Source organism: Anomaloglossus baeobatrachus, chromosome 9 (assembly GCF_048569485.1).
Source record: "Anomaloglossus baeobatrachus isolate aAnoBae1 chromosome 9, aAnoBae1.hap1, whole genome shotgun sequence".
Lineage (NCBI taxonomy): Eukaryota > Metazoa > Chordata > Amphibia > Anura > Aromobatidae > Anomaloglossus > Anomaloglossus baeobatrachus.
The window spans coordinates 159,644,881-159,661,417 of record NC_134361.1 but is presented as its reverse complement, the minus strand read 5'-3'; the positions used below and the strand labels follow the sequence as shown (position 1 = coordinate 159,661,417).

The 16,537-nt window shown below is 48.8% G+C and overlaps 1 protein-coding gene across 1 annotated transcript in view; it reads left to right on the top strand.

Annotated features, from left to right (window-relative positions):
• LOC142251335 (uncharacterized) overlaps window positions 1–16,537 on the top strand; it is a 111,140-nt gene that overhangs the window by 266 nt on the left and 94,337 nt on the right. The window contains exon 2 of the mRNA XM_075324030.1: window positions 11,821–12,129. Within this exon, the coding sequence (XP_075180145.1) occupies window positions 11,828–12,129 (302 nt within the window). The 5' untranslated portion in view covers window positions 11,821–11,827. The remainder of the gene's footprint in view (window positions 1–11,820; window positions 12,130–16,537) is intronic.

Below are 16,537 nucleotides of genomic sequence, written 5' to 3'. Positions count from 1 at the left end.
CAGACTCCGGCCTGTCCTGCCCTGTAGTGCTGAGGCCTCAGTGCACATATCTGGGAGCTGGTAACTAATGAGGGCTTCTGCGTGTTTCACAACATGACACCAGTATGGCTTCAATTATATCTCATATCTACTGACAATCTGAGCCAGTGTCAGGCCCCTTTCACACGTCAGTGATTCTGGGACGTTTGTGTTTTTTTTAAATGTACCAGAATCACTGACATACGCAGACCCATTATAATGAATGGGTCTGCTCACACATCAGTGATGTTTCACTGCACGTGTCTCCGTGCGGCGTACCCGCGTGTGCGTGATTGCCGCACGGAGACATGTCTATTTTTTTTCTGGCATCACTGATGTTCCACGGACCACGCAGTGGTGTGGTCCGTGAAACACGTGCCAGAAAAAAACGTGTTTTTAAAATAAAAAACATTTTTACTCACCCGGCTTCAGCGGCGCTCTCTGCAGCCCGTGCAGCCTGCTGCTTCAGAGCCGGCTCATTACTGTCGCACATATTCATGATGCACGACACAGCCGACCCGGAAGCAGCTGCTGCGGGGGTCAGCGCCGGCCGGATGCTGCACCACGGGAGCGATCAGCACCATGGACAGCGGGAGCGCGCACAGGTGAGTTAATTTCTAAGTGCAATCACGGGCCACCGAGAACGGAGCCCGGATTGCACTTAGACAACCCACGTGTGCCGTAATTCACGGCACACGGAGGGACATGTGCATGTTTTACACGCCAGTGAAAAACGTCACTGTTTTTCACTGACGTGTGAAACGGGCCTCAGTCTGATGTTTTCTCAAAATCCTGCGCCCCCAGTTGCAGTTTGTCTTAAAAGAAACTGTGCTTTACCCACCCTCCTCGGGTCCAGCAAATCACTGTAAATCGGTGAGCTGTGCTGCATAGCTTAGCACAAACTGCTGAGCTCACTGATTGGCTATAGAGACTCTGTCCCGGACCTGAGGACAGTGAGTAAAGCACAGCTTCTTTGGTTTTGTTTGTAAACTGCAGCTGGGGAACATGAGTTTACCTAAAGCGGAAATTCCCCTTAGGCCTCTTTCACATGTCCGGAGACCCGGGCACACGTAGACCCATTAAAATCAATGGGTGTGCGCTCACGTGCATGTTCTGCAATGGACTGTGTCCGTGTGGAGCATACGTGTGTCCGTGTGCTCCACACGTAGACATGTCCGTTTTTCTCCGGCATCACAGGTGTCACACGGATATGTTCCGTGTGACACACACCGGAGAAAACACACTTGTCTGAGAAAAAAAATACCTTTACTCACCTTCAACAATCCTCCTGTTTCTGCCTCTGCTGTCACTTGCTTCCGACCGCCGCTCATTGCATATTCACTCCACTGCGGGCCGGAAGCAGCAACAGCAGCGGAGAGTCGGCAGGACCGGAGACCAAAGATCAGCACCACGGACAGCGAAGACAGGGACAGGTGAGCAGAAAGTTCCCGTTCTCCGTGTGTTCTCACGGATAACACACGGAAAACACATTTGTGCCATAAACACGGCTCACGGAGGGCAATACGCACCTTTGACACGTCCGTGAAAAACGTGCGTGATTTTCACGGACATGTGAAAGAGGCCTTAAAGGGAACCTGTCAGGTCCAATATGCACCCAGAACCACGAGCAATTCCGGGTGCATACAGTGCTGGCCAAAAGTATTGGCACCCCTGCAATTCTGTCAGATAATACTCAGTTTTTTCTTGAAAATGATTGCAATCACAAATTCTTTGGTATTATTAACTTCATTTATTTTGCTTGCAATGAAAAAACACAAAAGAGAATGAAACAAAAATCAAATCATTGATCATTTCACACAAAACTCCAAAAATGGGCCAGACAAAAGTATTGACACCCTTAGCCTAATACTTGATTGCACAACCTTTAGCCAAAATAACTGCGAACAACCGCTTCCGGTAACCATCAATGAGTTTCTTACAATGCTCTGCTGGAATTTTAGACCGTTCTTCTTTGGCAAACTGCTCCAGGTCCCTGAGATTTGAAGGGTGCCTTCTCCAAACTGCCATTTTGAGATCTCTCCACAGGTGTTCTATGGGATTCAGGTCTGGACTCATTGCTGGCCACTTTAGTAGTCTCCAGTGCTTTCTCTCAAACCATTTTCTAGTGCTTTTTGAAGTGTGTTTTGGGTCATTGTCCTGCTGGAAGACCCATAACCTCTGAGGAAGACCCAGCTTTCTCACACTGGGCCCTACATTATGCTGCAAAATTTGTTGGTAGTCTTCAGACTTCATAATGCCATGCACACGGTCAAGCAGTCCAGTGCCAGAGGCAGCAAAGCAACCCCAAAACATCAGGGAACCTCCGCCATGTTTGACTGTAGGGGCCGTGTTCTTTTCTTTGAATGCCTCTTTTTTTTTTTTCCCTGTAAACTCTATGTTGATGGTTTTCCCAAAAAGCTCTACTTTTGTCTCATCTGACCAGAGAACATTCTTCCAAAACGTTTTAGCAAACTCCAGCCTGGCTTTTTTATGTCTCGGGGTAAGAAGTGGGGTCTTCCAGGGTATCCTACCATACAGTCCCTTTTCATTCAGACGCTGACGGATAGTACAGGTTGAAACTGTTGTACCCTCGGACTGCAGGGCTGCTAGAACTTGTTTGGATGATAGTCGAGGTTCTTTATCCACCATCCGCACAATCTTGCGTTGAAATCTCTCGTCAATTTTTCTTTTCCTTCCACATCTAGGGAAGTTAGCCACAGTGCCATGGGCTTTAAACTTCTTGATGACACTGCGCACCGTAGACACAGGAAATTTCAGGTCTTTGGAGATGGACTTGTAGCCTTGAGATTGCTCGTGTGTCCTCACAATTTGGATTCTTAAGTCCTCAGACAGTTCTTTGGTCTTCTTTCTTTTCTCCATGCTCAATGTGGTACACACAAGGACACAGGACAGAGGTTGAGTCAACTTTAATCCATGTCAACTGGCTGCAAGTGTGATTTAGTTATTGCCAACACCTGTTAGGTGCCACAGGTAAGTTACAGGTGCTGTTATTTACACAAATTAGAGAAGCATCACATGATTTTTCAAACAGTGCCAATACTTTTGTCCACCCCCTTTTTTATGTTTGGTGTGGAATTATATCCAATTTGGCTTTAGGAGATTTTTTTTATTTTTTTTCATTGAAGACAAATTAAATGAAGATAATAATACCAAAGAATTTGTGATTGCAATCATTTTCAAGAATAAACGGAGTATTATCTGACAGCATTGCAGGGGTGCCAATACTTTTGGCCAGCACTGTATGTCTAATCGCTGCCTAACTGTCCCTGTCTACACTAGCAAGGATAAAGAGATCTTTAGAAAAAGTATTTCTAAAGATTCTTTATGATATGCTAATGAGGCCAGGGACTAGTCACAAGGGTGTTAGTTCCCCTGACTAGTCCGCTCTATTAGCATGGTAGAACACCCACAGGGGTGTGCTAACATGATATTCAATGCCCAGCGGCATCGGTATAGACTCATCTACCTGTACCTGTTTTCACCGCCTCACACGTAGGCTCAGTGCACATGATCAGAATGCCCGGCACTTCCGGCCATGCACACTAGCCTCTCCAAAGCCAGGACGTGTACACCCGACTTCATAGTGCGCATGACTGGAAGAGCCGGGCATCAGGGCTGTGGAGTCGGTAAGCCAAACCTTCGACTCCGACTCCGACTCCGACTCCTCAAATTCTCTTGCACCGACTCCGACTCCGGCTCCGACTCCGACTCCGGCTCCGACTCCGACTCCTACATATATTGCTTATAGTTAGGTGAAAAATTTATTGTAGTACATGAATATGTGTATGTGAACATCAGACATTTAATAATTTTTATGATACAATAATCAAGATATTTGGATAGAACATAAAATATATTTATTGGAATACAACTTTAGAACACAAAAAACTGTAATAAATTGTAAATATGTAATACACTATGTAATATACAGTAGATTACATATATATCTTGTGTGTATATACACTGTATATATATATATATATATATATATATATATATATATATATATATATTACATATTTACAATTTATTAGTTTTTTTGTGTTCTAAAGTTGTATTCCAATAAATATTTTATGTTCTATCCAAATATCTTGATTATTGTATCATAAAAACAATTAAATGTCTGATGTTCACATTGTACTACAATAAATTTTTCACTTAAATATAAGCATTATACTAAATGTTATTATTTAGTAAAATATTCAGCACATTCTGCATTGCACTCCTGTCCCCAATTTATTATATATTTTAGGAGTCGGAGTCGGTGCATTTTATACCGACTCCGACTCCGACTCCACCAAAATGAGCTCCGACTCCACGACTCCGACTCCGACTCCACAGCCCTGCCGGGCATTCTGATCATGCGCACCCAGCCTAAGCCCGGTGTTCTGAAGCAGTGACAGCGGACACAGGTACGCGCGTTACCGCTGATGACGCTGTGCATTGAATAGCATGTTAGCATGCTCACAGAGGTGTGCTGACATGCTAAGAGGGCGGCTAGTCGGCTGAAGTAACGCCCTTGTGACTAGTCCCTGTGCTCGGTAGCATATCATAAAGGATTGTTAGAATTACTTTTCTTTGTCGCTCCATTGGGAGACCCAGACAATTGGGTGTATAGCTTATGCCTCCGGAGGTCACACAAAGCATTACACTTAAAAGTGTAAACCCCTCCCCTCTGCCTATACACCCCCCCGTGCAACACGGGCTCCTCAGTTTTATTGCTTTGTGGAAGGAGGCACACATCCACGCAAGCTCCACATTTTAGTCAGCAGCAGCTGCTGACTATATCGGATGGAAGAAAAGTGGGCCCATACAGGGCCCCCAGCATGCTCCCTTCTCACCCCACTCGGGTCGGCGGTGCTGTTAAGGTTGAGGTACCCATTGTGGGTACATAGGCAGGAGCCACATGCTGTTTTCCTTCCCCATCCCTTAGGGGCTCTGGATGAAGTGGGATCCTGACCGGTCACCAGGCACTGGACCGCGCTCCCCCCGCAGCCCCTGAGGGAATCTGCTGGACAGGAGCCGGGTACCATCAGGGACAAGGCCCTGCGACTCTGAGGTACTCTGTGTCCCCTTGGGGACGGCGCATAGTGCGCCTGGGTAATAGACACTGCAGCAGCTGCTGGGTGTGTTAGTGCGCCGGGACTACCGCGCTGGCCGCGCTTGTTTGCCGGCCGCGCTTATAACTTTAGTCCCCGGCTTTTGCGGCCTAGTGCCGCATATTCCTGCCCCCGGGCCTGCCAGTCAGGGGTAAGGGCGGGACGCTGCACTGGACGTCAGCGCTGAGGGCAGGAGCATACTTTGTATCCTCCTCCCCCCTCACTGAGCACCGTGGGGGACCAGATTCCCGCACTTTTACAGGCACGCCCACGGCCCCCTCCTCCTCTCTGAACGCCGGCAGCCATTGCTACAAGATGCTGGAGAACTTCAGAGAAGAGACAACTGAGCTCCACAGCTCTGGGAGGCCCAGGCAGGGATCTGGTGGTCACACAACCGCTGGGAGCGGTCGGTAAGCCGCACCTGTTTCTAGGTGCTGGTCCCCCTGGGTGCCGAATTGTATATTTATATGTTTATAGTGTATACATTTACTCTGTAAGGCCACACTGTTAGCGTTTGGCTATATACCCTCACTGATTATTCTAAGAGGAGAAACAGCATGTCGTCTGCAAAAAGCAAGGGTACCAAAGCACAGGCTTACTTTGCAGTACCTCATGTGCGGCAATGCTTCCTGCAGGTTCCACCTACCCTCATTGTGTGCAATGCTCGGCCCCTGTGACACTCACTCAGCCGGAGTCTCAGCCACTGGTGGGACCCCCGGCCCAGGTGGAACCTCCGGCCCCCACTGTCCATGTGACAGGGACAGAGTTTGCAGTATTTGCTGACAAAATTTCTGAGTCTATGGATAGATGGTCTGCTAAGATACTGGAAGCGTTGCAGTCCAGACCTGTAACACAGGCCCCGGGCACTGTTGATTCATTGCCCCCAGGCCCCCCTCGGTCGGAGCAGCAAAGTGCTCCTGGGTCAACTCATAGGTCCCACGGGGAGGACTCCGACACGGACCGCAGTCCCAGACCGACGAAGCGGGCCCGCTGGGAGATTCCCTCGACTTCATCTCACTGTTCAGGTTCTCAGCATGAGGACTCTCTGGAAGATGAAGCAGATGCGGCAGATCAGGACTCTGATCCTGACGCCGCGCTCAACCTTGATACGCCTGAAGGGGACGCCATAGTAAACGACCTTATAGCGTCAATCAATCAGGTGTTAGATCTTTCTCCTCCACCCCTTCCGATTGAGGAGTCAGCTTCTCAGCAGGAGAAATTTAATTTTAGGTTTCCCAAACGTACACGGAGTGCGTTTCTTGATCACTCCGACTTCAAAGACGCAGTCCAGAAGCACCGAGCTTTTCCGGATAAGCGCTTTACTAAGCGACTTCATGACACACGTTATCCCTTCCCCCCTGACAGAGTCAAGGGTTGGGCTCAGTGTCCCAAGGTGGATCCTCCAGTCTCTAGACTGGCGGCCAGATCCATAGTTGCAGTGGCAGATGGTGCATCACTCAAGGATGCCACTGACAGGCAGATAGAGCTCCTGATGAAATCCATCTATGAGGCTATCGGCGCGTCCTTTGCTCCGGCATTTGCTGCCGTATGGGCACTACAAGCTATCTCAGCTTGTCAGTCTGAGATTAATGCACTCACACGAGCCGCGACTCCGCAGGTTGTGTCATTAACATCTCAGGCGTCGGCGTTTGCGTCCTACGCCATGAATGCGGTACTAGACTCTGCGAGCCGTACAGCGGTAGCATCCGCCAATTCAGTGGCAGTCCGCAGGGCCATGTGGCTACGTGAATGGAAGGCAGACTCTGCTTCCAAGAAGTTTTTAACCGGTTTGCCGTTTTCTGGCGACCGCCTGTGTGGCGAGCAATTGGATGAAATCATTAAACAATCCAAGGGTAAGGACTCGTCCTTACCCCAGTCCAAACCTAACAGACCTCAACAACGGAAGGTACAATCGAGGTTTCGGTCCTTTCGGCCCTCAGGCAGGTCTCAATTCTCCTCGTCCAACAGGCCTCAAAAGGATCAGAGGAACTCTGATTCATGGCGGTCTAAGGCACGTCCTAAAAAGACCGCCGGAGGAACCGCTCCCAAAGCGGCCTCCTCATGACTTGCGGACTCCCCAAACCGCATCCTCGGTCGGTGGCAGGCTCTCCCGCTTTTGCGACGCCTGGTTCCCACATGTCCAAGACCGATGGGTGAGAGACATTCTGTCTCACGGTTACAGGATAGAGTTCAATTCTCGTCCTCCGATTCGTTTCTTCAGAACATCTCCGCCCCCCGAGCGAGCCGATGCTCTTCTTCAGGCGGTGAACACTCTGAAGGCAGAAGGAGTAGTTATCCCCGTTCCCCTTCAGCAATGGGGTCACGGTTTTTACTCCAACTTGTTTGTCGTACCAAAAAAGGACGGATCTTTCCGTCCCGTCCTGGACCTCAAACTGCTCAACAAACACGTGAAAACCAGACGATTCCGGATGGAATCTCTCCGCTCCGTCATCACCTCGATGTCCCAAGGAGACTTCCTAGCCTCAATCGACATCAGGGATGCTTATCTCCACGTGCCGATTGCACCAGAGCATCAGCGCTTCCTGCGTTTCGCCATCGGGGACGAACACCTTCAGTTCGTGGCACTGCCTTTCGGCCTGGCAACAGCCCCACGGGTCTTCACCAAGGTCATGGCAACACTGGTTGCAGTCCAACACTCTCAGGGACACTCAGTGATCCCTTACTTGGACGATCTTCTTGTCAAGGCCCCCTCTCGGGTGGCATGCCAACACAGCCTGAACATTGCTCTGGAGACACTCCAGAGGTTCGGGTGGATCATCAATTTCCCAAAGTCAAAACTGACACCGACACAATCGCTGACATATCTCGGGATGGAGTTTCACACTCTCCCAGCGATAGTGAAACTTCCGCTGGACAAACAGCGATCACTACAGACAGGGGTGCAATCGCTACTCCGAGCCCAGTCGCACCCCTTGAGACGCCTCATGCACTTCCTAGGGAAGATGGTGGCAGCAATGGAGGCAGTTCCATTTGCACAGTTTCATCTGCGTCCTCTTCAATGGGACATTCTCCGCAAATGGGACAGGAAATCGACGTCCCTCGACAGGAACGTCTCCCTTTCTCGGGCAGCCAAGGCATCCCTTCAGTGGTGGCTTCTTCCCACTTCTCTGTCGAAGGGGAAATCCTTCCTGCCCCCATCCTGGGCTGTGGTCACGACGGACGCGAGTCTGTCAGGGTGGGGAGCGGTCTTCCTCCACCACAGGGCTCAGGGTACCTGGATTCAGCCAGAGTCCTCCCTTCAGATCAATGTTCTGGAGATAAGGGCAGTGTATCTAGCCCTGAAGGCGTTCCAGCCGTGGCTGGAAGGCAGGCAGATCCGAATTCAGTCGGACAACGCCACGGCGGTGGCATACATCAACCACCAAGGCGGCACGCGCAGTCGGCAAGCCTTCCAGGAAGTTCGGCGGATTCTGCTGTGGGTGGAAGCCACAGCCTCCACCATCTCCGCAGTACACATCCCGGGCGTGGAAAACTGGGAAGCGGACTTTCTCAGTCGCCAGGGCATGGACGCAGGGGAATGGTCTCTTCACCCGGACGTGTTTCAAGAGATCTGTTGCCGCTGGGGGAAGCCGGACGTCGACCTAATGGCGTCCCGGCACAACAACAAGGTCCCGGCATTCATGGCACGGTCTCAAGATCACAGAGCTCTGGCGGCAGACGCCTTAGTTCAGGATTGGTCGCAGTTTCGACTGCCTTATGTCTTTCCTCCTCTGGCACTGCTGCCCAGAGTGTTACGCAAGATCAGGTCCGACTGCCGCCGCGCCATCCTCGTCGCCCCAGACTGGCCGAGGAGGTCGTGGTACCCGGATCTGTGGCATCTCACGGTGGGTCAACCGTGGGCACTACCAGACCGACCAGACTTGCTGTCTCAAGGGCCATTTTTCCATCTGAATTCTGCGGCCCTCAACCTGACTGTGTGGCCATTGAGTCCTGGATCCTAGCGTCTTCAGGGTTATCTCAAGCGGTCATTGCCACTATGAGACAGGCCAGGAAACCAACGTCAGCCAAGATCTACCACAGGACGTGGAGGATCTTCTTATCCTGGTGCTCTGATCAGGGTTTTATTCCATGGCCATTTGCCTTGCCCACTTTTCTGTCTTTCCTTCAATCCGGAATGGAAAAGTGGCTGTCTCTCGGCTCTCTTAAGGGTCAAGTCTCGGCGCTCTCTGTATTTTTTCAAAAGCGTCTAGCAAGGCTTCCGCAAGTACGCACGTTCCTGCAGGGGGTTTGCCACATAGTCCCCCCTTACAAGCGTCCGCTGGAACCCTGGGATCTGAACAGGGTGCTAATGGCTCTTCAGAAACCACCTTTCGAGCCAATGAGAGATATTTCTCTTTCTCGCCTCTCGCAGAAGGTGGTCTTCCTAGTGGCAGTCACATCACTTCGCAGAGTGTCTGAGCTAGCTGCACTGTCATGCAAAGCTCCCTTCCTGGTGTTTCACCAGGACAAGGTGGTTCTGCGTCCGGTTCCGGAATTTCTCCTGAAGGTGGTATCCCCTTTTCATCTCAATCAGGATATCTCCTTACCTTCTTTTTGTCCTCATCCAGTTCACCAATGTGAAAAGGATTTGCACTTGTTAGATCTTGTGAGAGCACTCCGGCTCTACATTTCTCGTACGGCGCCCCTGCGCCGCTCGGATGCGCTCTTTGTCCTTGTCGCTGGCCAGCGTAAAGGGTCGCAGGCTTCCAAGTCAACCTTGGCTCGGTGGATCAAGGAACCAATTCTTGAAGCCTACCGTTCTTCTGGCCTTCCGGTTCCTTCAGGACTGAAAGCCCATTCTACCAGAGCCGTGGGTGCGTCCTGGGCATTGCGGCACCAGGCTACGGCTCAGCAGGTGTGTCAGGCGGCTACCTGGTCGAGTCTGCACACTTTCACGAAGCACTATCAGGTGCATACCTACGCTTCGGCAGATGCCAGCTTAGGTAGGCGAGTCCTCCAGGCGGCGGTTGCCCACCTGTAGGAAGGGGCCGTCTTTCGGCTCTATTACCGGGGTATTCTTTTACCCACCCAGGGACTGCTTTTGGACGTCCCAATTGTCTGGGTCTCCCAATGGAGTGACAAAGAAGAAGGGAATTTTGTTTACTTACCGTAAATTCCTTTTCTTCTAGCTCCAATTGGGAGACCCAGCACCCGCCCCTGTTCCCTTCGGGCTGTTGTTCTTTTGTGTACACATGTTGTTCATGTTGAATTGTTCTTTGGTTCATGGTTTAGTTCTCCGAACATCCTTCGGATTGAGTTTACCTTAGACCAATTTATAAGTTTCCTCCTTCCTGCTTTTGCACCAAAACTGAGGAGCCCGTGTTGCACGGGGGGGTGTATAGGCAGAGGGGAGGGGTTTACACTTTTAAGTGTAATGCTTTGTGTGACCTCCGGAGGCATAAGCTATACACCCAATTGTCTGGGTCTCCCAATTGGAGCTAGAAGAAAAGGAATTTACGGTAAGTAAACAAAATTCCCTTCTTTCTAAAGGTCTCTTTATCTATGCTGGTGTATACAAGGACGGTTAGGCAGGGAGTAGTAATATGGACCCAGAACTGCTCGTGGTTCTGGGTGCATTTTGAACCTGACAGGCTCACTTTAACTTTTATGCTTGATGGGTTTGCTGTAGTGTATCAGCGTCGCTTCTTTACATTGTGGCTTCAGAGATCAGTGCACTACTGTCTGCTATCAGGTCAGTCTCTGACATTGCCTGATTGACAGCCCACACTGCTCAGATTTACGTTGCGTACAGTTCACTGCAGAAATTTCTGCAGCGATCTGAAGAGTACATGTGCGCTTTAAATCGCTGCAGAAATGTCCGTAGTGAAGCAGATTCCATGCGCTCTGCCTGCAGCTCCTCCCATAGACAGGGCAGGAGCTGCAGGCAAAGCGCACGGAAGAAATGACATGTCACTTCTTAGAACGCAGCACTTCGGCAGTAGCCGAAGCGCTGCGCTCTAAAACGCCACGTGCGCACGGCCCCTGCACAATCTCCATAGACTGTGCAGGGGACGCAGGACGCATGCAGTTATGCTGCGCTACAAAGCGCAGCGTAACTGCATGTATTTGCGCAACGTGCGCACATAGCCTTAGAATCACTGATTGCCAGGAGATGTTTTGATGTTTTTTTTTTTTTGTAAATTGTAAAAATGGACTCCTGTAACCTAAAGAGACATAAAACCCAGAGTTTCTTTTGCGAATGTAGACACGTGGATATGGTCTTAGTATGAATTCTAAAACAGCCACATGCAGACCGGGCGGCGCTGCTCTGGATGGGGCGGCGCTGCTCTGGATGGGGCGGCGCTGCTCTGGATGGGGCGGCACATACTTGTTTTGCCTCCGCCCTGTAGCACTTTCTCCTCTCCTATGATTGGTGTCTTATCTGGCCTGTAGAGCTGCGTTGGGCTGGACAGACCCTACTGCAGCATCGTCTATATGACCTGAACATACAGCTGATTTCTGAAACCTGATCAGCACCTTCACACAGAATAAAGCAAGTGTGAACAGGTGCAAGCAGCCATGACTGCATAGTAAACAGCCAGCTTTGTTCTTTTGTCTGTGTACAAGCTTATATTTCTAAGATTCTTATGTCGCTGTAATATATTTTTAATCTATAAACTGCTATTTTAGATGAAGACATCAGAGTTGTTTTTGCTATAACTTTTCTGTCCGTTCTCGGCAGGATCACAATGAGCGGCTTTAACTTTGGGACGAGTTCGTCTGGCGGCTTCACGTTTGGTACTCCAAAAACAACCGCGCCTACAGGAGCTGGTGGCTTTTCATTTGGTGCAGCTGCGGCCCCGGCTGCCCCATCTACAGGTTTTTCTTTTGGCACACCAACACAAACTCCTGCTTCTACGGTAGCACCGTCAAATCAGACCAGCACTCCCTTTTCTTTCTCCACACCAGCTCCTTCAGCCGCACCGACATCTGGATTCTCCTTTGGTGCACAGACGCCAGCGGCTACACCTGCAGGAGGCTTGACAATAGGGTAAGAGAAAACTTTCTGTATACCATTTTGTGATTGTTCACATAAGTCCTGACCCAATGGGACCAGATCTAGTCTTTAATGCTACCATTCTTGTTACCATATAATATTCTTGAGCCACGGAAGAATTAGTGTCAGGTGAAATAAAAAGAAAAAAATTATATAGTAATTCCGTCATTGTCATTTTGTTTTTACTGCTGGTCAGAAAATTTACATATTTTGAAAAAAGAGCCAGGTCCATCAAGTTCAACCTTCCTCCACCAATTCTAGATTTTGCCATTTTATAACAGACAAATGTTGTGAGTACTGAGGAAATCATCCAGCCCTATTTTAAAAGCCGTTATAGTATCTGCCATTATTACCTTTTGCGGTAGGGCATTCCAGAGTCTGACTGCTGTAACTATAAAGAACCCTTTCCAGTTGTACCAAATTTTTCAGCACTTTATTTTAGGGTGAGTTGTAGCCTCTGTTGTCACCGTTTTGGGGCACATAGAACCTGAGCAATTTTCTTCCTCCGAAAAAAGGAATAAAAAGTGAAGAAAAACAGTAATTCTGTCATATCGATTAGAATTTTCTTTGGCTTTCACCATATTGGATATGATATAGTAATGTATACTATTTTCCTTTCCACCATGACGGCACCACAGGAGAGAGACCCCCCACAAGGACATGAAACCTAGTGAATAGACAGGCAGCCCCTCTCCCCCACTTCAGTGGTTTTCTTTTCTTGTATGGAACCTACACAGTAAGAGGCAGATAAGAGCCTCTTACCCAGGCCTAGTAGTGGCATCTGCTGGGATCTTCCACTCAGTGAGTGGCAAAGACTGTGGGATCTGGAAGCGCCACAACGGATCCTGTGGGGGCTCTGGCTGGTGAGTGAGCAAGTTGGCGGTGACCGCATCTTCTGTAAGTCTGTTAGCAGCCATGTTGTCTGGGGCTGCGCAAGCGCAGGTCATGCTGCTAGAGACACGCCCAGACTCAGAAATGGCGCTGGCTGGAAGGATCAGCTGTTGTCCGGTCGCTCATTAAAAAATGAGTTCTGACAGCAGGTATTGTGCTTCGACTATCCTGTGGCACGGCTATGGAGTGTGAGCAACAGCATAAGCACATGCAGCAGTGGCAGTTACACAAGTGACATCAGAAACACCGGAAGGGGCTCTAAGACTCCCCCCGCAGATGTTTGTTTTAACACTCCTCAGAAGATTGTTGGAACAGCAGGTATCACTGGATGTAATATAGAAGCAGGTGCCCACGGAGGTACTAGTGGAAGAAGAGGGATTCTGTGTCTCTCCCCCCCTCCCCCCCCCCCCCCCCCCTCCCCTTTCTTGATATGTGAGTAGAACCAACTGTGTCAGAACCAACATCAATTTAAAGGCTCCTGATATATCGACCTTTCAAAAGAGTCAAAGTCCGCTATAAAATTCTTGTTTCTGACCTGTTACGAGTGTGTTAGATCTGAAGGTCGCTTACCACCATGTCCCTATCCATGTAGTAAATTTGAAGTATCATAGTATGGCCTTACATATAAAGAACCAGGACGGCTCATTTTTGGGAACAGGATCCTTTCATAATGCCATACCTGGATGCTCTCTCTATTTCTTGTTAGCAGATTAATGGAGCAGTGCGACTTTCTGTTGGCGAAAGTCAGAGCCACCCTGGAGGATTTGGTCTGGCTTCTAAATCTAAAAAAAGTCAAAAATAGTCCTTTGAGAGTCCAGTCCTTTTTTAGGTCATCATTGCAAAAATCGTGTCTTGCGATCCCATTGCATGGGCACTGATTGGAGGGGAGAGGGAATGTGATCTCTCTGCAAATCCCCTAAATGCTGCGATTGATATTGATTGTGGTATTTAGGGGGTTAAACAGCCAGGGTCTGTGCTAGTGTAGCAGTGCTGAAGGGGAGGGTGAGTTTACACTTTTTTATTATTTCAACCCCCCCCCCCCCAACTCTTTAAAGGTGGTATCATAGCCTCCAGCAGCGTTCCCCTTGGGCTTACATTTGACAATGTGTTGTGTCTGGCTCTTTCGGGTGCTATTAACCCAGTATCACCTCTTTATAGTTAACTTGATGATGATGAATAGAAAGGGAGTCTGTTGTCACGCTTTTACATGTGGAAAGACACTTGCACCTCAATAAACATACCTCTTTTTGGTCACCGACACCTCCCAAAATAATTAAAAAGTCATGCGTACCCCATAATGGTATCACTAAAATTCAAATTTGCCAGGTTTGTTAATTTTTTTTCTAAAAATTTTTTTATTCACGGGAAAATTGCAAAGCTGACAATTGCCCTGAAAAGATGTGTGCCTCACTGGGGTCTCCTAGTACTGTATCCAATACCTTTCAATGTCTTTAACCGTTTCCAGACATTTGACGAACCTATACGTCATGGTGGAGAAGGGGTTCCTAACTGATGACTTTTAGGTACATCATGGCGATCATGCGAGGCACAAAAGCTCTTTCCTCACAATCGCCACCAGGAGCTCAGCATAAGTTATAGCAGAGCTCTGGCTGCTGCAGCCAGAGATGGTGCGCCCGCACCACTCCTGGCTGTTGAACTCTTAAAATGGTGTGATCAATAGCGATCTCAGAATTTAGAAAGTTGGGAGAGGGAGTGTGCTCCTTTTGGATCGGGACCACCATGATATGATCACAGGGGCACAATTATTGCCATGGCAGCCCAAGATCAAGTGATGACTAGAGCTGCTCGGACCCGCTGCAGATCACTGCTCAATAAAAAAAAATTCCTTCCAGGTCACGCTTTTCCCTTCCGGAGCCGACAATTCAATATTCCCCTGTTTTGCCTCCCACTGGCGCGTGTAATGGGTTGCAGTTAGACGCACCCCCACCCTGAGTGTCAGCGTGTCAGCTGACTGCAACAAATCACAGGCGCCAGGATGGCCGGTGGGCGGGGAAAGCAGTGCAAGTGTCTGTGGGTCAGTATGGTGAGCGTGCATGTAGACAGAAACACATGCATGTTCCTGTCAGAATTGTACGGCTGTGCCGGGTGATGCGATGTCAGACTCGTACAAGTCTGGCATGACATCAGCCGGCACGGCCGGCCGTTTTCTGAACATATGTGCATGTACATAGAAACACATGATCGCTCCTGTCAGAGTGTGCGGCTGGCTGTGCCGGTGATGCGAATCCCTTGCAAGTGTCACTTCGGTCTAAGAGAAACCGCATGTGGCTTTTTGTTATTTATTTAAATAAATAATTTAAAAAAAAAAATGTGCTCTCCCCCCTAATTTTGATCCCCAGCCAAGATAAAGCCAGCAGAGGGATGGTATTCTCAGCCCACAGCCACCCGGTATTGCCACATCCATTAGATGTGACAATCGCAGAGCTTTACCGGCTCTTCCCAAATCTCCCTGATGCGTTGGCAATCGGGGTAATAGCAGGGGTTAATAACAGCGCACAGCGGCTACTAAGTCTTAGGTTAGTGATAGCACAGGCATCTGAGATACCTCCATCATTAACCTGTACATGAAAGTAAATAAGCATAAACATAGAGAAAAAAATCCTTTATTTGGAAAAAAAAATACAAAAACGCACCCTCCTTCACCACTTTATTAACCCCAAACACTGTGCAGGTCTGGCGTAATCCACACGAGGTCCCACGACGACGCATCCAGTTCTGCTACAGCTCACAGCCAGCAGCCATAGAGAACGACCGCTGGCTGTGAGTGTAGCCTATGACTTAGCTGTGATGACTGCAGGCAGACACTGTCACAGACTGGGGGCGCGTTTGACTGCAGCCAATCACAGACAACAAGACGGCCGGTGGGCGGGGACAGCACGGAAAGCTGTGCTGCGTACTACTTGAAGTGAATTTGCGACCTGGGAGCAGTTTGCTGCCATAACACCAAGTCTAGTTAGTATAAAACTCTCACTTAATTCTTATTTTCTATATTTTTCAATTAATTTCCCCAGTTCCGGATTGTGCTCCCGGATCCGGTTCTGGCACCCAGAAATCTTTGAAACCGCACAGATCCGGACTTGCAGTCTAGATCCGCTCAGCCCTAGTGATGACCTCTGGATTAGCTCCGGTGGCCGGTTAGACCATGCTAAGAGCATTGTCTAAGAGGCTTTCTGTCAGTGTAATACTAACAGGTGTAATATAATTATGCATGGCAATACAGTTATATCAGCTATCAGAGTAATAAAAGTCTTCAAAAATTGTAAAAATATTTAAAAAAAACAAACTGAAAATAAAGAACAAAAAAAATCAATAACTTTGTCTATGTATGTAAAAACAAAAAAGCACACATTTAGTATCGCCACGTCTGGAACAACCTGATTGATAAAATTGTCACACTTTGTTTAACCTCTTCTATCTAGAGTCCCTACAGTATTTCTGGGTACAATGTGGCAAGTATGGTGTCTCTGGGTGTTATATAGAGCCGATGACA